Source organism: Triturus cristatus, chromosome 3_1, assembly GCF_964204655.1.
Source record: "Triturus cristatus chromosome 3_1, aTriCri1.1, whole genome shotgun sequence".
In the NCBI taxonomy this organism is placed as follows: Eukaryota; Metazoa; Chordata; class Amphibia; order Caudata; family Salamandridae; genus Triturus; species Triturus cristatus.
This window is the reverse complement of record NC_140583.1, coordinates 950736532-950761836: the sequence shown is the minus strand read 5'-3', so window position 1 is coordinate 950761836 and position 25305 is coordinate 950736532. Positions and strand designations below refer to the sequence as shown.

At 44.4% G+C, this 25305-nt stretch overlaps 1 protein-coding gene across 4 annotated transcripts in view; it reads right to left on the bottom strand.

Annotated features, from left to right (window-relative positions):
- STAM2 (signal transducing adaptor molecule 2) overlaps nt 1-23367 on the bottom strand; it is a 405110-nt gene extending 381743 nt beyond the window's left edge. For 2 of the 4 annotated variants that reach the window (XM_085645537.1, XM_085645538.1), the window contains exon 1: nt 22957-23332. Coding sequence is in view for 2 of the 4 variants with exons in the window: in XM_085645536.1 (XP_085501662.1) it covers nt 23150-23189 (40 nt within the window). In the remaining 2 variants the exon portion in view is untranslated. Of the gene's footprint in view, nt 1-22956 lie in introns of all 4 variants that reach the window. The other 2 variants (XM_085645536.1, XM_085645535.1) reach the window with 2 other exon arrangements.
- Between the last annotated feature and the right edge of the window lie 1938 nt (nt 23368-25305).

The window sequence follows — 25305 nt, the reverse complement described above, 5'->3', positions numbered from 1 at the left end:
CAGAATTGGTATGAATGAAAAAAGCCAGAAGAGATGACAAACCGGAAGAGGGTGCGCGGACACAGCATTCCCCCTAGTCTCCCGATAAAAATGGCACCTCACTTTTGTGGGTGGACCAAGATACCTTGACACAAAAGGCCCTAAAGTGCTTTGTGGAGAGATCAACCATAGGGGTTGCTGCGAGACTTGTGTCCGTGCTTGGCCGCCACCCATGGAAACCTACCAACCACAGACATTTTTTAAAACTAGACAACTGAGGGAGTTTAGGGTGGTGTGACTTGTGTAGATCCCTAGAGTTTCTTTTTACTCACAATGCCATGCAAACAAAACTTTGCCTGAAATCATGCATTTGATACAGTTGCACACCCCACCTTGTAGAACAGGCTACGTTTGCTTGGCATTCAGAGCACAGCTCTAGCATCGTACAGATCTTTTTTGGAAGAGCGTTCCCAGCAGGTAGCTCTTCACACTTTTTCCTCCTCTTCAAACCCCTTGTCTTTGGGGTGCCCCATGGCTCTGCACTTAGCCCGCTGCTCTTTAATCTTTACCTAGCTCCCTTGGCCACTCTTGTTGAATCTTGGAGAGTGAATTTAGTTTCCTATGCAGACGAAACACAACTACTGTTCTCGTTCTGAGAGCATTCAGTAAAGCCTTTCTTAAATTCAAAGATTGCCTAAAATACATTGTCAAATGGATGGATTCAAACTTTGTTTTTTTTCTCAAGTAATTTGACAGCTCTTTCTGTTGCAAAACATTGTACATTAGTGGTACTTTTGCATCATTAATTCGGTGCTAATAACAAAGGGTTGACAGGTGTGCTCATTTCTACCACAGCGACCGATCAAAGACTCATTATCAGCGACTCCAGCCAGGGTTAGATCAATGTGCAGAGAAGTAGGTCACAGGAACAGTGAACAATAAACTATAAACAGGCAAACATTACGAGATCTCTGAAATATCCTAGCAGTCATCCTTGATGCGCTGGTATTCCAGCTGCTACCCTACCATGCCAGTAATGCCCGCCACTACGTGAGAAACCATTATGAGGAGGATGGGGGAGGACCCCGGCCTATGAGTGCAGCCCAGGAGGCAGCAGCCAGAGTGTGCGTCTTGTGGATGTGTGCTTCTTCTCATCCGCACGTGGCCCTCAATCAGGGTATGTGCCTGGGGCAGTCGTGCAAGGCCAGATTGTGTGCATGACAGGCAGGCATGGATCAACAAGTTACATGTCATCTATTGCAGGGCGACCACAACGGTGCCCATCAATCTAATCGTGAACAGTGTGAAAGACACACTGACCGTTCACGGGGGACGCTCATCGGTTTTAGCCTCCACCGTAAGTAGGAATGTTTACCAGCATTCGCCTCCTGATCGGGAAATGTCTCTCTCGCGAAGCATCCGGAGTATGTGTGTGTCTGCCCTGGTCCAAATCAGCAAGCTACTGAGCCACCGTCTATTTCCATGCCATTGCGATACCGCGTTTAAATAATACAAAAGCCAGCTCTATGAAACGAGTGTGTGTTTATCACCCTTCGATCATGGCACAGTCCCAGAAGGCACAATTTAGGCAAGGGTGTGAGGGTGTGCTTAGACATCTCAGTTACCATCGCGGTCACCTCAGTCCAGGAGGGCTGCAACGATGGGCATGCCCAGATCATGTGGAAGGAATCCGCAGTCCAGAATTTGCACAGAGGGCATTACGAGGAGAGTGTTGGGAACATACGTTGGATGCAGTGCGGGATAAGTCAACTGTGGTGCATGAATTTAAATTGTGCAGTAAAACCTAGGATTACGAGACCTGCTCTTCAGCATCTGGAGGGCGTGGGACCAGGCCTTATAAGTCAGTGGTCAATGGAGTACTGTATCCCAACTAGCAAGCACCCTCACTGCATGATCCACTATAGGAATGTGGAGTACCATGTACAAGGTCGTGATGGCATGTAGGGTGCCAGTGGCTGATAATAGGACATGAAGCGATGAGGAAATGTGGGCTTCTGAGTCACCTGTCTTCCACGTTTCCTGGATAGCATCCCGGAGTATTTGGTGCATTAGGAACTGTCCAGAGTGCAATCCGTGTGACTGCGCCCGGTTTTGAAAGGGTGCAAACGTGCCTTTGTTATATAGATGACCAATCAGAGCAAGCTCTGTGTCCCGCCAAGGAGCTGGGTCGGGGCACTGAGCCACCCTGCATATTGTCAGCATTTCAAGATGACGATTGCCGGGGAGTATAGAATCGTAGCGTTATTGGTGTGTACGTGCCTGCACCAACAAGTCTTCACGACCACCAACTGTTTGGGAACCAGTTCATATTTGGAGTACAGTATTGGGCAGCCAGGTCTAGGTACTCACGTCCTTCAGCAGTGCATGTACCAAGATGGTTTTTGGGTGGTTCGAGTTGCAGAACCACACCATCAGCCATTGTAGCTGAGCAGCGACATAATATAACTTAGAATGGGGTGCACCCAAACAACCTTCCGCAAGTGGGCGTTGTAACGCTTGCAAGGAAACCAGACTGCCTCCGGCTCCCCATATCAATTTGAGCAATAATCCGTTCAGTTCACAAATGAAGCTCCGGGGGAGCACAATTAGGAGGACCCCGAAGGAGTATAGTTTTCGGGGGAGAACCAACATTTTGAAAATTGCCACCCTGCCAGGTGGCAATAGAGGGAGCGAGCACCAGAAAAGTAGGGACCAACGCATGGAACAGACAGCCCTGTCTATATTTCCCTCCTTGAGGTCATTGTAACAACTAGATTTGAGATTTATTTGAAAAACAGGTACATAAGCCACCTTTGGGCCTACCGCTTGTCGAAGGGATAGCTGAAGTATGAAATGTTTTGAAACCATTAAGATGAATTGGATCTACGGACCAAGTTACTTGTAGACATACAATTAAAAATCCAGAAACAAAATCCAACCACTCTAGCAAGTTATGCTTCCTATGTGGCCCGGCCATGTTTCGGAATAGGACAGCAGTGGCACATACAGTGGCAGTAACGTGGGGGAGGTTCTCCACAATGGCCGTGGGAGCCAAGTTGACACTTGTCTATGGGTATATAAAACAACAGACCGCCATGTTGTCAGCCCGTACTCCCATATTCTAAACAGAAGTTTTGGATAAACCTTCGCAAAGGTCATCTCTGGTCTCATTGACTGCCTTGAGTCAGTCCACTCCAGTGAGTGAGGAAAGACCATCATACCTGTTGAAAGTCGAAATAGAATAGGGCGAAGGACGGGATTGAACCAAGTTAAAGTGTGCTGGTTAATGTTTTACTCGACTCATCATGGGGGACTGCATCAGGAGTTGTTTAGAAGGTTGATTAAAAAAAAAACAAGTGGTAGAACAGCAATTTCGTGTGGGTTCAGAAGTGATGAAGTGGCTCAACCTAATATAGTTTAAACCAGTTCTGGGGTTTTAAAGGATAATACCACACAATCTCCCTGTAATCATTAAATACCCTACCAACCCACTTTATTCTCCTTAACAGCTTAATATCTGCAAAAAGAGCTCCCCCTAACCCCACTCTTGTATTTAACCAGTTAAGAGATTTGTTTCTCAATGAATCCCAGGATTCTTGGTTTGGTGTAGAAAGAATAGGAACATTTGCCAGAATAACCACATAAGGCGCTGCTGCTGGGGGTAAATCCAAACAATCAGATTTATTGATGGTATAATTAAAATCTGATTCTTTATTGAGAATGGTAGAAAGGAAGGCGGGAGCGCGCTGGACTTGGCAGACTTTCTAACAATAGAGGCGTGGGCCTGTTGGGACTGAAGAGCTGGATTAGCCATGGAACTAGTCAATAGAGTATTACCCATTGGGGCGTTAGATAGCCCGACTGCCGAAGGCAGGGGTTGAAGGCTAGAACAGTGCAATGTGTGTGATCTAGTGGCATCAACGTGTTCCTACGTGTATCCGTGTTGAGCCCCGGCAGGGGTCAACTGCCATGCTGAAAGTGTACCTTCCCCAGTAGGTCTACACAGGTTAGTACAGTGCTTTCAATAATTTTTAGACTATCAGTAAAAGCACCAAAGGAGGTCTTAACCAAGTCCACCAATGTGTGTATAGAGGTTGCCAGGGAGGTGAAGTCCTGGGTTAGTATTGGCACATTTTTATTTTGTGCTCTGGATGTCTTGTGTGTGACTGCTTCTGTGTAATTGCTTTACTTTTGGGACGTTCAGTCCCTCCCTGTATATCTAAAATGGAATTACCAGTGAGACTACTCTGTATTTTTGGGCGTTTCGTAGGGAGTTGAGGAATCAAGGTACACAGCGAGATGGGATTAGGGATACTCATCTCTTTCGAGTACAACAGGGTGTGTACCACAATAAGAACTACATTGAGCAACAGTTAGTTATGACTCCACTCGGTTTTGCAAAGTCAAGAATCTCCTCTGTGCAGGTGGTTAATGTTTCCTCCACACTCAGGATCTGCTTCTCTATCGACCCCATTGCACCCGTAATATAGTTCAGAATAGAAGATCCAGTATTGTTCGGAGACTTAAGTGCCGTTCACCCCGGATGTTTCCTTTTTCCCCATAGTCTATATCTTGCAACACAATAACTAAGAAGGCATAAAAATTTTTACCATATTTAGAAATGGCTAACAAAAAGAAAACAGAATTAGAAGCCGAAGCCAGGTGGATCTTTTGGGAGGAGCAGTCAATATATAACAATCCACAGCTGCACCAGGGACCAAAATCGAGGCAAGTTATAAACCGATATAAACAACTGAGGAGGGATGATGTGTAACAATCTCCAGATACGAACGGTGTTGTTTTGCCAAAAAGGTCGAAAAAGATCAGTATCACCAAGCCAAGAGAGGAGGTCTAGCCCTGCCTTTTCCTGATGCGGAGAGGCGCGGATGGGCCCACCCTTGGCCCAGGTTTTGACAGGGCGCGTCCTGCGCAGCAGGTCTTTACAGCCCTTACATAAGGCTGATCCCAAAACAGCTGATGAAGCACGCAGGGGTTTTGAGCGATGCAGTGCTCCAGTAGCACCACCACCACGCAGTGGCACACCCCCTGCAGTGACTGGGCTTCAAGGAACAAAGAAGCACTCCAATAGCAGACATAGCAAAATGTCACTCTCTCACCAGTGATGGCACTCAGGCAAGGCAAAGACGGTAGCCAAGAAAAGAGTCATCTATTAGGATTGCTCCTGTCACCTCTGAAAAAGAATCTGCAGAGCAAGAAATATCTTCACACCCTGATAGAAGAATGACGAGCATAAATAGGACTACCAGTTGAACTCAGTCTGTTGGTCTCTCCACATTAGACAGATTATTGGCATCATAAATCTCAACCATAGAATTTTGTAGTAAGGCAAGGAGCCAAAATCCATATTCGAACATCGCATTCTCGAACAATATTGCTACTGTCCATTTGACCTGATCGTCCACCAGTCCTCTTCAAAAGCCCAACCACCTGCTAACAAGTCCCTTGTCAATTTGCGTCAAAGACCTCAATGGCCACTACTCATTCTTCATGCATTTCATGTTCACATAAGTGACATATTATCTAATCAAGGACTTCAACAATGGGCGTTAATGATGCCTCTACTTTAGGGAAAACCTCTATTCTTACAACAGCACAGTTTAGGTCCATATGCCATCAATTAAGCATACTCCGTGCTCCTAACTTGTATTCATGCAGGTGATAGCTAGTATGAAGAACAGAAAGCACTAGACTTTGTTTAATCTCATGCCTAGTGACCTAGAAAATAGGAGGGTAAGCACCCAACATGGGTGGAGGGTAGGAAGACAACAACAACAACAAAAAAAGAAGAGTACCTGCAGGAGTGTTTGGGCAGTGGAAAGACACTGGATGCATACATGAAGCTGTACTTGGCCCATGGTCTACAACAGGGTCGCAGGGTGAAGCCCCAGGAGGAACCGAGGAGAGGAGGAGGCTCTTTACAATTAGAAGCAAGGAAACAAGAGTGATGTGAGCCAACCAATGGTAAGTAAAGTTAAGTAATAGGTGGGCTTTAAACCCCTTTAAAGTTTTTTTTTTTTTTTAAACAAGAGATTGCACAAGCACAGTTAAAAGCGCTGTGCAGGTGAAACCTAAAAATAATGAAGGCAACATATCTTTTCAATCTATGAATTCAGGATCTGGAATAACATCCACGTATATCAGGATAGCCTCAACCCTGCTACAATTCAGGAAAGAGTTGGACTCAATTCTTTAAAGAACACTACATCACAATGCATTATTTGTCCACAAACCAGTTATCTCTCCTATCGCTTGTTGACCGTAACCTTGCCTTTCACCATGTACAGCACTTCGCGGCCTTTGATAGGTTTGCACGATACCAATACCAAATACATACTTTTTTAATTTTTTTACTGACGGGTGACAATAAAGCTGGCAATTAAGCAGCATCAACTTCAAGGCCACTCCGAAGAATAAATCTCATGCAGGAATGTAGACTAAATGTCCTGATGATTTCAAGATGGAACAAGCCACTCAGTTATCAAAAAAGGAGCAAAATAAATTGTTTGGGCATTAACAAGTTGATTTCTTTGGTTTTCCACATGCTTAGGACAAGCTGTAACCTAGCAGGCCAGTGCCATCTGGAGCAGACCCATACGTGCGAACAGACCCAATTAAGACATTCTCAGGCAGTGCCAGACAGACATTTAGGTCCCATACCCTCCTCAACTGCACCATGCACATTGTGTATTCATCTGTGGGATGGCTGTGGGTAGGGCATGGCAACAGTGGAGGGAGATGGGCATGCTTCCTGCGCTCTAGAATGTGTCCGGGGATATGAAGTGCAGGTTACTGCCTGGAGACTGTAAAGCTTGCAGGCCGCTACACACGACTGCAGTGAGAATGTATCTGGGGTTGTCTCAACAGATAAGAGACAAACTACCAAGATTGCGACGTGAGAGGAGCTCTGTGAGCGAGCTCCACAGGCTTGGGATCAAAATTTGGATTATATCCCTGTCTAGCCTGGTTGGTGCGGAGGTAGCGAGAAAGTAACGAGTTGTTAGAGAAACTGGATTGCTGAGAATGAAACAGTAAGTTAGAAAGAAACTTATTCGGAAAGAAACTTACGAGAAGTGTGTCGGACCAAGGAGCGAGGTGGAGATCTCTTGGAGGGCCGATACGCCTGCCCGTGACAGAGCTGTTCCAGGCCAGGGCACAGAGCGAAGTGGAGCGGAGCGGAGCGGATGAGTGATCTGTCGTTTGAGCTGGCCGGGTCTTGCTGCTTGCGGTGGAGGATCGCTGGAGAGGCGCTGGGGATCGGAGGAAACTGGAGGCATGTTTCCGTGAGAGAAGTGCAGAGTAGGAGCAATGGGGAAGGTGCTGCTGTGATAGCTGCCGAGGGGCGGAGTGCGAGAGGGGAGCTGAAGAGGGGCTGAGTGCGAGGGTAGCGTCCATCGCGCAGTCCCGTCCTGCACTCGGATTTCTACCAACGTCATTCCCGATCGTCGAATTTAGCAGCGGGAGTTGCGGTGTGAGACAGAGGACAGCGCCGAGAGCCCTCGTCCTTGCAGCAAGCCGTCCGGTGGATGGAGCGTCCCCCCCTCCTTGCGCATCCCTCGCTGGTGGAAGCAGGGCAACACGAAGGAAACAGCATTGGGACAAGGTCGCGCTGTGGAGCGGATTGCAGCGAGGAGAGGCGGCAATCACGAAGGTGAGGCGCTGTGATGTCTCCTTGTGAGCCTTGAGACACGTGAGGGCAGTGACTTTCCCTTGGAGGTGGTGCTAGAGAGAGGCAAATGATTTGGGACGAATGGGTTGATTGGGATGATGTGCACTGAGACTATGTCTGGAGAGTGGCTGTAAATACCAAGGAGCCACTGAAATCTGGCGTGTGTACTATCTCCATGATGTAAAAAACTTTATTGCAAAAGAGAAGAAACTTGCACACCTATATGGGCTGGTTGGACTCTGGCTTGTCTGTCCCCATTTGTTTGTTTTGTATCTTGGATGGAGGAAACGCTGCAGCCATTTTGGGGGCTGATTGTTGATTGAATTTAATATAGGCTCCATACAAAATGGTGTAGAAGCAATTTAAAATATAGATAGGACTATTGCATTTAGTAAGCAGTCAGAGGACTTCAACATGGGGTCATTGCATAGAAGATAACAGAGGACTACATTTTGGAGATGGAGGAGTAGAAAGTAACAGAGGACTACTTTTCAGGATATCCGATCCATTAACAGAGACATAGGACTGCACACCAGACTGATGCTCTCTTGGCAGCCATCTTGGTGGGGGCAGAGCATTGCCAATGAGAGAATTTTTGTGACATACTTATTATTATTTTCTTTTTATTTTTATTTTTATCTTTCCAAGTGAAGTTTGAGAACACGAGCTAAACACTGCTTCATTTCGCATTTCTGTTTTCGTCTTTTAGGCTGTAGACCACGGTAAGCTTAAGAGCGTGAGCCTGCTGGCACGTCTCTTAAGCTACACTCCAGCCAGACACTTTGACTCTGATAGCTACCATAGAAACTAGAGACTGGGGCTTTACCCACAGGAGCAATTCAGCAATTATAAGGTACAAACTCTTTTAACCACAATAATGTCGGGGCATCAACTAAAACCGGAAGGAAGGAACTCATACTCAATTTACCCTCCCAATCTTTCTAAACACGCCTCCAAAACTTTTAAACATAACCTTCTCAGAACTAATCCTGAAACACTGATACTAGATCCATCTTTCAACTTAAAAAAAGGCGCGATTATTAATGACTATCTTCTTTACTACTAAAATAGCTAAATGGAGAAATACATTAAATAACTCGATGAAAATACACGAAACGAAAAACATTCCCTATGGAACTAAATTGCTCATCACACCTTCCCGAAAGCTGAGAGCATCATTAAACATAACGTGTTATAAAAACGGCACGTTTCTCATTCAAGCTGCCAACAAAGATTTGGAACGATTTGATGAATATTTCGCAATACTAAAAAATCATGTACTCAGTAGTCCCACCTCAAGAAGCGACCAATCTAATAGGAATCCTCAACCCATCGTCTCACATGAGAACCACCAGGCTGTGATTGAAATCGACAATGAGACGGACTCCCAACAGTCTAATCAAGTAGTGACGCTAGATTGCATAAACACCAATGATGAGCCACAACCGTCCAATCAGGAGGCCAGTATTTTGCATGCCAGCGCAATTGGTAGTGCTAACACACTAATTAGCATAAACTCCAAGGAAGAGCCCCAAATGGTAATTCAGGAAGTCGGTTGTTCGAATAATGGCGAATCTGGTGCCTCCAGGGAGATAAAACTACTACAGTCGGATCATGAGTTGGCATTAGTATGCACCTCTACCAATGATGAGCCCCAACAATTGAATCCCGAAACCAGTAAGTCTGAAAAAGGGGGCCTCAGCACACAGCTGGCACTAGTTACCTTACCCCTTGACTCTAGCTCCCATCCTACCTATAACATTGATTCCAACCCACTACTGGGGACAGCCAGCAAGTTGGAAACAACACAAGTTGAACAAGATAACAGGAGAGACCCGCACGTGCACGACACAGGGATCTGCGCATCTGTCTCTAGTCACAAAATATCATGCATAGATCCGGCATAGATATACAAAGCTAACCTCCCGTTAGGGGTACCTACACAACCGCCCACTAGTGCCCAACTTAGATTAGAATCGGAAAAGATTAAAACCCATCAAACTATTAGGGAATCCAATAATTTCAGTTTGCAAACGAGCAAGACTTACAAAGCCATGCTTTTCGCTATTAGAGATATGAAGAACCTGTTGTACCTATCAGAGCAATGGCTCACAAAAATGGAGGTTCTTCAGAATTCTTCGTATGAAACACAAGTTAAACGCCGTTCCACCCCAATGGAGGCAGCAAACAGAATTTACCGCCCTCGTACGCAACTCAACTATCTGACAGACAGTGAGATATTATCCATTCCGTCTACATATGACCCTACTCCCACGTCTCACTCTAAGATAGGTGAGAGCTATATCCAAACTCTCCCAACGAATGCTGGTAGAACTTCCAAGTCTAACAATAGAAGGCTAAATGCTAGCAACCTAAAGAATGTACCTTTACTGCCTGGAAAGATTATTTCGCCAATGATCAGTTCTCAAAAACACATCCGGGGCATACTACTCAACTGTCGTTCAGCGAATAAACACGCAGCTGACATAGCCGACCTCATACTAAACCAGGGAATTGACGTAACCATTTTAACAGAAACATGGCTTTCTGACTCGTCCTCACCATGCTTAGACCTATTAGTCCCCCCGAACTACCGGATTATGAGACAGGACAGAAGTCACAGAAAGGGAGGAGGTATTGCCTGTATACACAGATCAGACATAACCATCACAAAAATACAGTCTGACCCCTTAGAGTCTTGTGAATATCTGGGCATGTCACTTAGATCGGCAGATAACCAAACCTGTAAACTCCATGCAATCTACCACCCACCTGGTACAAAGAACATGTTCATAGACCAGATGATAGAAATCATAACCACCAACTCTAATCTGCAATCCAATAATATTTTCCAAGGAGACTTCAATATTCACTGGGAGGATCACTCTGATAGTCAGATCGCACTGTTTAAAGCATTCCTGGAAGAGCAATCGTTAGTTCAAGGAGGTCAACTCCCTACCCACTCTAAAGGCTCCACCCTAGATTGGATATTAGCAAAAGAGAAAGCGATCGAGAAAATTGTAATCTCCCCCTGTGACTGGTCCGACCACCACATAATTTCATTCGAAATTCCCTTCAGAAAACCAAATCGACCGCACAATCTATTAAACCAAAAAAATGGACCCGGGACACCAGGAGAATTAACTTGGAAAACGTAGCAGCGGGCTGTAAAATAGATTTGCAGCCTCCTAAGAGCATGGTTGACGTCAATGACCTCACGCTGCACTATAACAAGAAAATGTCAAACATTATCGAGGACATAGCCCCACTAAAACTGAAAAGAATCCCTGACAAAGACAAAAACCCGTGGTTCAATGGCGCCCTTAATGAAGAAAGAAGGTCACTGAGACTCTCAGAACGTAAATGGCGACAACACCCTTCGCCGCCCCACTTAACCCAACTGAGACAATCCAGGAAAGCTTATAATAAAAGCATTCTAAAATCTAAGAAAGACTTTTTCAGGAAATAACTGGATAATGCAGTAAACAGACCAAGGAAACTATTCGATCTACTAAAAGAACAATCAAATAAATCTGCCAAATCGGCACCAACCATTACAAATACAACCTTAAATAGTGAAGATTTCTCCGTTTTCTTCACAGACAAAGCCAACGCACTGGAGGGGGAGCTAAAAAAAGCAGCCGAAAACATTGAAAGAGATAAGAAGGACTCAGAGGAACAGCAGAATCAACAAGAATTAGAAAAACCAAAAAACAATGCTCATTGGTCAGGATTTAAGCCGGTCAGCGAACTAGACATTGCGAAGATCTTGTCAACCACTAAACCTAACAATCACTACAATGATCCCCTACCGGCAAAGTGCTGGTCTTCGATAAACCACCTGCTAATCCCATCATGGACAAAGGTCATAAATACTTCATTGTCACAAGGCCAAATACCGGCCTGCCTAAAAACTGGTCAAGTCATTCCTCTCTTAAAAAAACCTACAGAGAACCCCTCTGATCCTAACAACTTCAGACCAGTAACAAATATTCCCATGCTAGCCAAAGTACTGGAAAAATGTGTCCAACAACAACTGAGTCCTCATATCTCGAAATTCAATCTTTTAAATCAGGGGTCTCCAACCGGTCGATCGCGAGCTACCGGTAGCTCGCCAAGACCCTTGGAGTAGCTCGCGCCGAGTGCTGCTCAATTTAGTAGCCCATTAGTGTTATTTGGGCTATTTAGGCTTTTTTCAGTATCCGTTGCCGGCCCTCACCCAAAGCAGCTGCTCCGATTGGCTTGAGCTTAGCTGGGGTGGGGCGGGTCGAAGAGGATGTTGTTGTTCCTCTCCCGAGTCTCGTGACAGGGCGCGAGCAGAGTCTCGTGACTCGTGTTTACGCGCCCCCTGCCTTTTACACTGGCACCGCACTGTCCATTGTGCGAGTGCGACGTGCGGAGCATTGGAAAGCAGTTTGCAGGCCGAAAGAAACTTCCGCACCAGACTCGCAGCAGGTAAGCCAAATGTCTTTTTGCGTGGTCTTATTTTTAAATTTTATTTAACATAGAGTCCCTTCCACAGCAGCTCTGTGGATCTGTGGCCTGGGTAGGGGAGGCCCTTCCTTGTGATTCTCTTGAACAGTTTTTATGCAAGTGTAATTTACTCTGAGCCGCTCATAGCAAGGAAAAGCTACCGAAATAAATTCACTCGAGTACCAAATGTTGTTGAGGTTTCAGAGCCACTTTCTAGGTCGGAAAAGCTAAGCAAGCCTGATATAAACGCACGTACGAAATGCTTGTAAGTTAACGGTGTGAAAGGGTTTCAAAGTAACTCATAAAAAAGCTATGCATGATTATGCACTCACATGCAACATGCTGACGAGTTTCCTGCAACCAACTAATAATCGGTAACTACAAGACCTGCGAATGATGTGAGAGATAAAATGTTGGCTAGAAGGGACGAAGACAAAAATTTGGAAAACTGCAAAAAGGTAAAGGAGCAATCCAATCAACTGTAAAAAGTCAAAATCTTTGGAAAGCGTTAGGTTTGTGTTGTTTGTGTGTTGTGTGAGGACAGTAAGTGTTTGTAAATTGCTAGTAAATGTTTGCATACTATCATCTTTGGTTTAAGTATGGATGGATGGATTATATCTCTGAAACAAGAGAAACTGTGGCTGCTTCTAATTATGAGAGGGATTAAAGCTCAGAAACTCGCTCAAAGAAAGAGATGCAGCGTTACAGCGCTACGCTCAAGCGGTGACAGGAAACTAGATTCCAGGAATAACCGTTTTTGCAATTAAAGTGGTTGCATGGTTCTTTCCAGAATAAGATGTTGCCAGGGTTCTCCGAAGTTAAAAATACTTGCAAGTGTGTTTCCTTGTTTTTTTAAACCTGGCTGAACACTGGTGGGTGTAGCCGAGGGACTGCGGGGGCTTTCGAAGGTACAGCTAAGCTTCTCCCATCCATAGTTAGGTGAGTCTTTCTCTGGCTGGCTAAGGGTCTCTTGGGTCCAGCAGGGGTTCACAGTTGGCTGACATCAGCAGTGACAACAATGGCTTTCTATTAGGCACAAAATTCTTCGGGAAAGGACTTGAAAACTGCAAAATTCAGTCTCAGGCAAGTCTAAATAAGTCTGTCTGGCCAAGACATGATCATGGCCAGAATCCCCAAAACCTGCAGTTTAGGACAGTAATGCACATGGCGTCTTGAGACTGTTGAACAAGATGCACGTGAGGCTGGCATATTAAAAACATCCAGAGAAGTATTCCATTTTATGCAATGTAACTGACAAAAACAGGCGCACTCACCAACCCTTCAACGCGAGTGATTTGCTGTGTAATTTCACTTCGCTCAAGTTTATCGTTTAAGGCGCAGATTGAATGTGATGCCCAGACATTGTCTCTTTACCCACAAAGCGATGTGTTTGCACAAAGTAGCAACTGTAATGCCAAACGCTCATGATTGATATCATAAAAGAAATGGTTTTAAAATACACATATATGTAGTTGGCATGCTGCACTTTGTGGGGCCTCTTGGCTTGTGATATTTGATTATACATGGTCTCAAATACCAGAACATGTTAAAGAGGCCCTGCCCTTCACTGCACTTGTTAGTATGCTTCTTCCAGCGCTCAGGTGCCAGCTGGCCTCCAGCCAATTAGTATCCTGCCTAAAGCACTTAGCATGCCAGTATTTGTAGGCCCGTGTTTATAATGCCAAAGGCAAAACTAGTCCCAGCATCCAGAGCACTGTTGATTAAAAGGCTCAGACTGTCTAATAGTGGCACGAAGCGAGTTAGCAGTTACATCACTCAGCACCAGTTCATCTTTACCTTTAAAAAATCCTTTTTGGCACACCCTGTAGTTAGTAGGGCTTCGTGCAGTCTTTCTTAAAAAAGGGCAATCTGTGCTGACCTCCCTTACAATGGATTGATTGGGGTGAATTAGCCACTGGGCGAGGGAGTCGAGGTAGTCAAAGATGGTATTTGCACATGCTTTCCGCGCGTCAGACGAGTGAGTGCCTTAATGATGAAGGAGAGTGTGCCGTAGGGTGATACTCTGCGGCAGTCTTCAGCCCCAGTCTGTGCTGAAATCAAGCTCCTTGTCTTGCCTATTCCAGATATGAAGGAAGGCGCTGCAGTTCACTCCCCCAGCTGGGGAGAGGGCCTGTCCTCCAGGACTGGGCAAGGAGTGAGATCGCACTAGGTCGGAAGAGTGGGCGTCCAGACAGTTCTGCCGTTTTATACTTTTAGATTTCCAGCCCTTAATTGGCCAGTACTTCACCAAATATCTCGGAGGTGGCCAACCTCAGTAAAATCCGGGTATAATTAGCAGAAGGGTCTTGTTTTTGGTACACTATTGCACTAAGAGGAACTTTGGAGGATTATTGGCAAAAGTTGTCCATGTTAGAAGAGGGACAACCTTCGTAGTGCAGGGTGATGGTAGGTAGTCTGTTCAACTTCAGCCCATTTAAGTGTGACGCTGCAGTAATATGAAATATGTGTGCAGCCCTCACCTAATGTTGCAGGGTTTTTTGCGATATTTTACAATACTACCTGCGTCAGCATGACAGCCAGACCTGCTGGTCTACTCTAAATTAAAAGGAGCTTAAAGTGATAGGCGTCCGTAATTTGGGGCCTTGCTTACAGACATCATACTAACTAACTAAAAAAATTAACTAAATATAACCGACGGTCCGTGAAATTTACTGACGGTAGGTCACCCTACTACTAGGTACGGAGATTTGTAAATCGGCGTGGTGCTCATGGGAGCAGGGCAGTTTTAGGGAAGGATGCTGGACTCTGGGCGATGGGAAGGTTAGACCTCTGCCAAGGGGGAGTGAGATGGGGTTGTTGGAGGCGGATGTCTGAGAAAAGAGGGAGTACACTGAGGTTCTTGGAGGCTGGATAGTGGGGGTGGGCGTCCCGAAACCAACAATGGAGGATGGGTAGTTCTGGGTCGGGATGAGGGCCTTGGTGGGGAGACCAGGGGGCAAGCCTGAGTAGAGAAACGTGGTTGCAGCACAGAAGGGGGCTTCAGTTCTAGAGTAGCGAGATATCTCTGAGTCTGTGGAGCAGGGACATCTGGAGAGCCTGTGCCAGCCCCACAACGGAAGACCTGTTTTAAAGATTCCACTTTCTGCAACGAGAACACAGCACAGTGTAAAATTCTACTGGATGTTAAAGAATAATAAACCATCCCACAAGAAACATTCAGGATCTCATTGAAGCCTCCAGCACACTACGACATCTTTGAGAAATCATGCATCTTCAATCAATACTTTTTCTGTTCGTTTTCAGCTCATCGCTGCTTTGTATTTGCAGGCCTTTCTGACCTCTTCATGTCTAAAGTTGTCTTCCTGTCTGCTTCCCTACAATCAAAATATGTCCCTTTGTCCAATGACCCTTCCGCACTTTCAGAGGCTATGTCTTATGTAAGTTTAACTTTAGGGTTCCTAATCACGTCCAAGTGTTAAAATGTTTTCCTCATAAGGACTGAAACCATGTGACACTTCCATGGCTGGGTCATTGGTGTGGTGTGGCCTGGGAGGGACTCCAGTCATGCTCAGAGGCATGCTGTAATTGCAAAAGCTAGTCAACTTGCTGTCATGTATGATCAGTGTAAGGGAGCTAATCTCTTCTTTTCAGATATGGTAGCTTTGTTTGATCAGCTCAAAGGTTTTACCATCATTATATCATATATTGCCTTCTGTCTCCAAGTTACTCAGAGTTTCTTTTGTATCTGCAGGTACTTGTAGTATAGTGTTTGTAGTGGAGAAGTATTCTATGGCTGGGACAATTTGATTTGCCTGCCGCCCTGCCCTATATTAACAACATAACATAACAGGTCTACTTGTAAAGCGCACGATTACCCGAAGGTGTCCTGGCACTGAATAACAGATGTTTATTGTTACCCAACTCAATGGTACTCATTTTATCGACCTCAAATGGATGAAAGGCTGAGTGGACCCGCTGGGATTTAAAACTGTGACCATGAGGTCGGACAAAGGCCCCTGCAGTGGCTGCTTTAGTGCACTGAGCCACCAGTCCCGGCTTATGGGGTTACTTCTAATTTGGTGCCAGGGCCTCTTTCCTGTCCCATTCCGACAAGCATTGGCCTCCGCTTGCACGGCTTGTGCTTTTGTTGTGTCCCTGTTGTGGCTTGTGCTTTAGTTTTTTGTCTCACTGTTGTGGCAGTGAATGCACTGCATTTAAATTTTAACATAAAATGATGCATTCCTATCCTGGTACACAAACTGCTGCCCCCTAGTGCCAACACAGGCACCCCGTGTGCCATGGTGCAAAGGTGCCTGTGTTGCAGACAGATTAGTTTTTATATACAGGAAGGGGGACCCATGGTCCACTCACGGAACGCCTCGCTGGGGTAGACTCGGTAGGTAGAGATTAACGCAGCACATCGATTTGCACTGCCTTGCCTCCATATCTATGAGGCCATTAAAGGCTTTGTGTGGCCTCATAGATTTTGTACAGTGCACATTCAACTTATGCATTTCAAGGTGCTGCCATGTGTGATGATGAAGAAAGGGGAGGCATTGTGTTGCAGTATTATTAGCATAGGTAGGGCACACATACTCAACATTTTTACTCTTGTTTACAGCCTTAACAGCTAATCATGGACATGGACGAAGAGCCAGGTCCCTCCAAAAGGGCAAAGAGCAAGACTTACTACTTCCATCAAGAGTGGGAGAACGAATTTTTATTTACACAAATTAAGGACAACTGTGTATGTTTAATCTGTGGAGCAAAAGTTGCAGTGGGAAAAAAGGGCAATGTTGAGAGGCATTTTTCAACCAAGCACATGCATTTTGAGAGGAAGTTCCCTAAAGGAAGCAGCCTGAGGTCACAAAAAGTAAACGAACTGAAATCTGCATTGCAGACACAGCAATCTTTTTTTACGAAGCCCACGAAGAAAGCCGCTGCGGCTACTGAAGCATCCTTTGTAGTTACTCATCACTTGATTAAGCACAAAGCAACATTTTCAGATGGAGCCGTTGTGAAAGAAGCAATGCTTCTAATGGCCAACTCCTTATTCAAAGACTTTAAAAATAGCCCTGAAATTATGTCTGCCATTTCAGATGTGCAGTTAGGGTCAAACACTATGGCAAGAAGGGTATCTGCATTATCGACCAACATGATAGGGCAGTTAGAGCGCGATTTAAAGTCATGCAAATATTTTTCTCTTCAATGTGATGAATCTGTTGATGCAAGCGATATTGCACAGTTGGCAATGTTCGTTAGAATGGTTTTTGAAGATTTTACTGATAAAGAGGAATTTTTAACATTGTTGCCTTTGAAAACCACAACCAGAGGATCGGACATTCACAATGAGGTGAAAAATTATTTTGTGAAACAAAATGTCCCATTGAAAAAGTTAGTGGCGATAACCACTGATGGTGCACCCGCAATGATAGGGCGTCATTCTGGCTTCATTGCCAATTGTAAAGCAGATCCAGATTTCCCTCCGTTATTGAACTACCATTGCATTATACATCAACAGGCAATATGTGCCAAGGTAATGGGGTTTGATCATATCATGACTCCTGTTGTTAAAATTATTAATTCAATTCGTGCAAAGGCCAAGCAGCACCGAACCTTCAAATTGTTCCTTGAAGAACTATCAGCCGAGTATGGTGACCTTTTACTGCACACTCAAATCCGATGGCTTAGCAGGGGAAAAATACTGCGAAGATTCCTTTCCCTATTGCCAGAAGTCAAAGCTTTTATGGAGTCTAGAAATGAAGATACCACACTGTTATCAAACACTCAATGGTTGCTCGATTTAGCTTTTTTGACAGATGTGACTGAAAAATTAAATGCATTGAACTACGAGTTGCAAGGCAAAAACAAGACAATAACCAACATGGTAAGTTCTGTGAAAAGTTTTAAATCAAAACTTAACCTTTTGATACAGCATGTGCAGAAAAGAAAGATGCAGCACTTTCCCTCTGTGCTCCAAATCCTTTCAGAAAACAAAGCTGAGGCTGAGGTCCTGGAAATAGAAAAATACAGTAGCCTCCTCATGAGGCTTAATCAAGAATTCAGTGACAGATTTAGTGATTTTGACCAACTGGAGCCCTGTGTGATGTTCACTTCAAACCCCTTCATGGAAGTGGATGTTAGTGACATTTCAGAGAAAATTAGTGTGCTTTTGAACCTTGACTCTGCCACAATGGAAATGGAGATTGTCACACTTCAAAATGACATGGAATTGAAATCAAGGAAATCTGACATTAATTTCTGGAGTCTTGTGGATGCTGAAAAGTTTAAGAACATCCACACAGCTGCATTGAAACTTTTTTCCCTATTTGGCTCTACCTATCTTTGTGAATCAGCATTTTCGGATATGAACTTCATAAAATCTAAGTTTCGCACACGTCTAACTGACGAACATTTAAATGACTCCATAAGAGTTGCCCTCTCAAGCTACACCCCAGATTACAAGGTATTAGTGGACACCATGCAGTGTCAAGTCTCTCACTGAAATAATTTGAATGCATTTGCAATCAATACTTGTTCAATGACAGTTCCTGGTGAAATCCCAAACCTAGGTATCTGTTTCATTATGAACACCAAGATTAAAGTTGCTGCAGAGAAGAATCTTTAGCCCCCAGTTTTTATTTTTTATTAATTGAACAAAAACAAAGCAACTTGTACTGCAGGCCTGTTTTACAAACACAAGAAAAAGTTGCTGGAGAGAAGAATCTTCAGCACCTTTCCAACATTTTATTTGCTGCACAAGAGCAAAGCAGTATTTGCTGGAGGCCTGGTTTATTGGGATCAAGGAAAAAAGATAGCTATAGAGAGGAATCTTCAGCATCTTTCAAAATTCCTTTTGTTAGTAACAGTAGTTGAACAAGATAAGAACAAAGCTATGTGTAGTCCAGGCATGGGTTTCAGACACCAAGAAAAAAGTAGTTGGAGAGAAGAATCTTCAGCACCTTTCTAAATGTAACATTTATTTGCTGCACAAGATAACAAAAAAGCAGTGTTTACTGGAGGCCTGCTGTATTGATATCAAGATAAAAAAAGAGCTAAAGAGAAGAATCTTCAGCATCTTTCAAAGTTCTTTATAGTTGAATAAGAACAAAGCAATTTGTACAGCAGTCCTGGGTTACTGACACTCCTACAAAGTAAAGGGAGCAATAAGAGTGGAGGACAAAATCGTTACTTTCCAATCCAAACAGAGCTGAAGTTCAGCTTATCTGGCAACTGAAAAACACAGCGATCTTGTCAAAGCTGCAGTAGAAGACTCCATCATCAATTGTGATTCAGCAAAGCTTTGCACAGGCTGACTGCCACACACTGTGACTATTTCACTACTATAATGACTTCTTCGCACCTGCCCCCGCCAGGCTACCCGATTACACAGCATTAGAGGACATCATACAGTTCCACAGTGAAGGTAAGATTTCTGTTCCTGTTTGTTTGTTAATTGAGCTGCATTACAATGATTATTTCAGTGACAGCTATTGATAGGTCCTGATTTTGAAGCTATTAATTGAAAGGTCGTAAAGTAAACTAGCGGTTTACCAACAGCACACATGCAAAGTCTTTTCTTTCAGTGTTATTGTGTTCAAACCACAGTATGGGCTCTGAAGAAATAGGCTTAACGTCAATGAAAATGGGCGGGGGAGGTCTCTCGGAAAAATGCGCGAGTTGCTTGGGATTTAGTAGCTCACGACGATTTTCACTGACCAGAAGTAGCTCTCACTACACAAAAGGTTGGAGACCCCTGATCTAGATGAACCCACGTGTCAGAAATGGAACGCGAGAATTCATCTAATAAAATGCAAATAAACGGTCAACAAACTACACATTTTAAACAAAATAAAATATTCGTAAAGTTTCATTTAAATCTAAACATTTTGGATGGTATTAAAATAATGAAGTTGCAATGCAGAGACAAATAAACCAGGTTGCATGCTTGGGTGCATTCTAGGTAAGACTATTCAGGACATAAAATAAAACCTTTTCCTCTGGGTGCATACCTAGTCACATTCGTCAAACTATTTGGCTTCAAATTAGACTAAATAATTATACTTCACATCAGCACTCCCTTCCCACCAAACAGGAACTGCAGATATTGTAAACGTTGATGTCTTCAATGGCTTACTACAGAAAACAAGCATTGGCAAACCCCACAGGTCTGGTGTCAGCTGGCAGCATTTTGACTTTGTCAATGCTTGTTTTGCTGTTTTTTTTGTAAAGCTGTGTTTTTGAGAAGTTACTGCCCTCACCAACAGAAAAAAATAATAAATAAAGCACACACTGCCATATTAGCCCCTCAAACTGAAAGGATTTGTTTTGTATGGATAGTTCTGAAAGAGCAGAATGCCATCACTCACAGTGAAGCTAGCCAATGGCTGGAGTGGGCTGACCCACTGCCCCAACCAAGTTGCATGCTGTAGTGGATGGAAGAAAAATGAGAATGACAGTAACAGACCAGTTAGACGAAGAGTGCTGATTGAAAGCATAAAAATGTATATAAACATGTAACTTTAGTGAATCAAAATGTCTTGACTAACACCAGATTTAAAATGAATCGCAGATAGAGCTCAAATTAATTTGCCTTCTGTATTCAGGAAAATCTAATATGGTGATGTTTGCAAATACCGACTTGATAAATGTTTTGCCGAAAATCAACAAGTCGGTGATAGGAGAAAACCCTATCCTACTCAGCTACCAATGTCTGGAAAGCTGGACTAGCTCAAATTTGCATTCTGAAATTCCTCTTCAGTTAAACCAACTTCAACATGCATCTAATCCAAAAGATATCAAGCACCGCTTTCTTCCCCGATTTCTAGAATTTGTATATCCAAGAGAATTAGCACTATATTAGAATTAACACAAGCACATGAAAATCAATAGCTATAAACACCCCAAATTAAACATCCGCTTCCTATTTATCGCCAATTTCATTTCAATCACCATTCTACAATGGGCAATCTTATGTTGCCTGGTTATTAAAACAGTGGTACTAACAAAACATGCAAATACCAATTAAAGAAATTTGATAGCTCATTGTTTTTATTTTACTAGTAAAACTATTCCAGGTTTTGAACAGGGCCATCGCTACATTAGATTCTTAAATCTTATTTGAATATATTTTATACACACATCATTGTAAGTCTACACATTTTTATGGGGTTTTTTTGTGAGAATGTATGGAGTCGGGCTCAAAAATAAAACTATGTATTTGAATTTATGATATATGTTAGGGTAATCTGTTAATATAAAAGACCTTACAGATCAATGTCTCTCTTGAAGGGCTGCTGCTTCAATACCACTCTCTAGAAGGCCTCTGCTTACATACTATTTACAACCTGGGTTGCGGCTGCAGCTTCAATACTACTCAACAAAGTTCCTGTTTCAATTCTACCTGTTGGCAGGGCTTTCTCTTCAATACTACTTTCTAAATTACCTGTTGCTTCATTACTGCTTACTCAATATGCTACTGCATCAACAGCTCTTGCTGGTAGTGCTGCTGTGCAACAATATAAAAAACAACAAGGTGATGGATGGAATGCTTGAATTAATCTCAGCAACTGGCAATCCCTTGGGCCGCATTACAATCCATTGTTTTTTGTCCAACATGCCCCTTCAGTCTTGACCCTGCTCCTCATGGGAACAGTCCAGCCCAAACTGGCAGGCCAGGTCCTCCCTGAACCGTAACACAAGTAACCCAGGACTGGTCTCGCCCTTGTTGTTGGCTCTTAAGACGGGTATAGCTTGGTTCCGATGGCACAGTGAGCCTGGAACCCACGTCTGGGTATACCCATGGCACTTGAAGCGTCAAAAACAACACGGTGATGGATGGAATGCTTGAATTAATCTCAGCCACTAGCTATCACTCAGGCCGCATCGCATTCCACCTCGCCCATTATGCTACCTCAGTGGCTGAAAATAATTGAAACCTTCCATCCATCACTTTTTTGTATACTTTAGTGTGGCAACAATATCAGCAAGTGGGGCTGCTGTCTCAGTATCATTTCCTGGTGGGCTACGGCTCCAGCACTACTCACCAGTAGGACTGCCCGTTTGAGACACTTCACAAGCAAAGCGAAGTCTTTAATACTAGTCGGCTGCAAAGTGCGTCACATTAATAATACTCAATTGTAGGGCTGCAGCTCGAACGCTGCTTGACAGCAGGTTTACCATCTCAATATTACTGCCCTACAGGGTCATCACTTAGCTATTACTTTCAAAAACATAATAATAAATATAGGTACCTCTGCATTTACTATGTTAATTAGATGTATTTTGCCGCAATGATTCTTTGCAGTACTTATCATTACAACTGTAAAAATACGTAATGGCTGTGATGGTGCTGTAGTGATAGCCGCTGGCAGCACTGCTGCTTTAACTGTACTCTATGGCAATACTGCTATGGGAGTTGCACCAGCTGGAAGTATTAGTGATGTTTCAGTGAGTAGTTGCCAGCACTCCTGCTTGTTACTCTATTACTGCTGCTGTTGTAATTCAATGGTGTGACGAAAGGGCTTCTTTAAGCTTTGTGTGAGTGTCCATCTTTCGATCCCAACTGAGACCTGTCACTTTAATACTTCCCGGTGGAAGTGCTGCAACAGTACTATTCTCCAGTGCTTCTGCTGCTTCACTGTTTTCCTGGCAGTGCTGACACTTTCATGTTAACTACTACTCTTAAGCAGCAGTGCTCTTTTTACTCAACCGTCGAAAAGGTGGGTTTCTTACTGTGTTCTGTGAATGGGTTTTCACGGTGTACTTACTGGGGGCTTAGGGCATGTACATTTCCACCATGGGGGTATTTGTGAAGAAGTGGCCTAAGTTCATAACAACTGTAAACAAGGATATACCTGTTGAGCTAAGGACAGGGCCATTCCTGGTAGTAGGTGGGTTACGGAGCTACTAATTCTTTGCTATTTGGGACTGTCACTTCCGGGAAACCGTGGACATCGTAAAGTCATGTCTAGGATCCCCAACCTCTGCCTGTCAGGTGTCCGGAGCCTGAGTCAGGCTGGAAGACCAATGTCCGCCGCACCCACTCACCAACATCCTGATCGAAGGGGTTGGATCCGAAGAGCGGCATGGTGCCGGTCCGCGATCCCGCTGGTCCAGACACCGCTGTCCGCCCTCAGGCCTCTCTAAGCACCTCTTTGGATTTAGGTTAGAGGGGCAACTAGGAAGCACCGCGGACGTCGGAACTGGAGACTCACGTGACCGTACGTCAAGGCACCTGCGCAGTTCCAGCCTCAAACCCCGCCCTCCTGTGACTGAGGCTAAGAGAGGCATTACGAGGCCTTGGATTCTGATTGGCTAAGTGTGACGTACAGCAGTGCAGCGAGTGGATAGATGGGGGGGGAAGTGTTACGGAAGAAGAGTCCAGATCGTCACCAGATGAGTGTTTATCGTACTGGTGCGTGTTGTCACTGACTGGAGAAGCTGTACGTGTTCGCGAGACTGTTATGCATACTAATGTGCCTGATCCCGGGGGTAAATGAACCTTGATATTGCGTTGGAAGCAGAGGTCGAAGCGTATTATACTAACAAAGAATTGTGATCCTGTGTTTAATGGGGGCAAGAGCAGTTAGTAGGGGTGTTTAAAATTGGGGGCACTGAGCACACATGCTATGAAAATAACGGACACATGCTTACAGGGGCGCACTAGAGTAGGGTTACCAGACGCCCTGGACGGTCCCGGTTTTTGGAGGAGCAGGCCCGGGTCCAGGAATTTTTATTTAGGTGGCCCAAGGGTGCATTTGGGTGGGCCACTGCGGTCTCAATTTGTCGCAATATATGTCTAGGCAGGGCTGCTTCGGGCCCCTCCTTTATCTCTTCTTAGTCTTACAAGGCCCAGTAAAACGCACTCTTTTCCAAATCTCTCAAAAAGTGTTTTTTCCGTGTAATGTTCCTTTGATGAGAAGAGGAGGTTTCTGATGTGGGTGTATCAGGCAAGTGACACTACTCAGGCTCCCTCTGTGCGAGTCTTCAGGGAGAATCCCTCTTCATTACTACCTCCACCTGACCCCGGACTCTGCAACGCACTCCCTTACAGGCTTGATTATCCACTACTCCTCTCCAGTGCACCTTATCTCACAGCTGACCTGGGGCCCCAGCCCCATATCAGGCACCATCAGGCTCCACTTTCATTTTTCCCAGTAAAAACATTAGTAAAATCACCTTAAAACATTGAATATAGCGGTAAATATAATTAGCACGCTCTTTAAAGTATGTTCCACAGTAGCCCTTATGACCCGACTGCTAATTAAACAAAAAGAGAAAGGCCATGACAGGACCGGCTTCAGCGCTGATGCGAAAGTCTTTTTTGGCGCCCCACCAATAACCTCTTTTTCCATAAATAACCTTTACTACCACCTTCCAACAGTGCCCCTCATCACTCCATGGCCCCCCCTATTGACTGCCTCCTCGGATTCCCTCACTGCCACCCTCCACTAGTGCCTTCATCTCTCTGTAGCCCATCCTCCTCATGACCTCCTCCTCAGACTCCCTCACTGCCACCCTCCAGCAGTGCCCCTCATCTCTCCCTATCTCCCCCCTCCGCCCCATGACCTCTTCCTCGGATTCCCTCACTGCCACCCTCCAACAGTGCCCCTCATTGCTCCATAACCCCTCCCCCTATTGACCTCCTCATCGGATTCCCTCACTGCCACCCTCCAACAGTGCCCCTCATCTTTAGGTAGCCCCTCTCTCATATGCATTTCATTTGTTGTACAGCGCTACTCATATCAGTGTAGTGTGTGTCAGTACTTTACACCACGCACACATTATACAGAGACAATGAATCACACAAGTATGTAAATCAGTCTACAGGGAGTGTCACATAAGCCAATGAGGATTACAAGGTGTATGAATCACATGTCATCCATACTGGTGGGCAGTATATTTTAAGAGGGTTTGGTCTGGGGAAACACAACCTTAGGATTTAAAGAGTATTCCATGGGGGTCAGCTTTACTGATAAAAATGTATATCTGCCCAAACATACTCATTTTAGCAACATTAGAAGTATGAAAGACTGTGGAAGTTCTAACTGTATCACAAAACAAAAAAAGCAAAGTTCTAACTATACCATTCAGGTTTGCATGCAGCTCTTTAGTGAAAGTTCATTGGTCACTGTCCTATGTTAGGATTGTAACTTCTGAACTGCAAGTAACACAAGGATCTCTGTGACAAAGACAGTAACCCA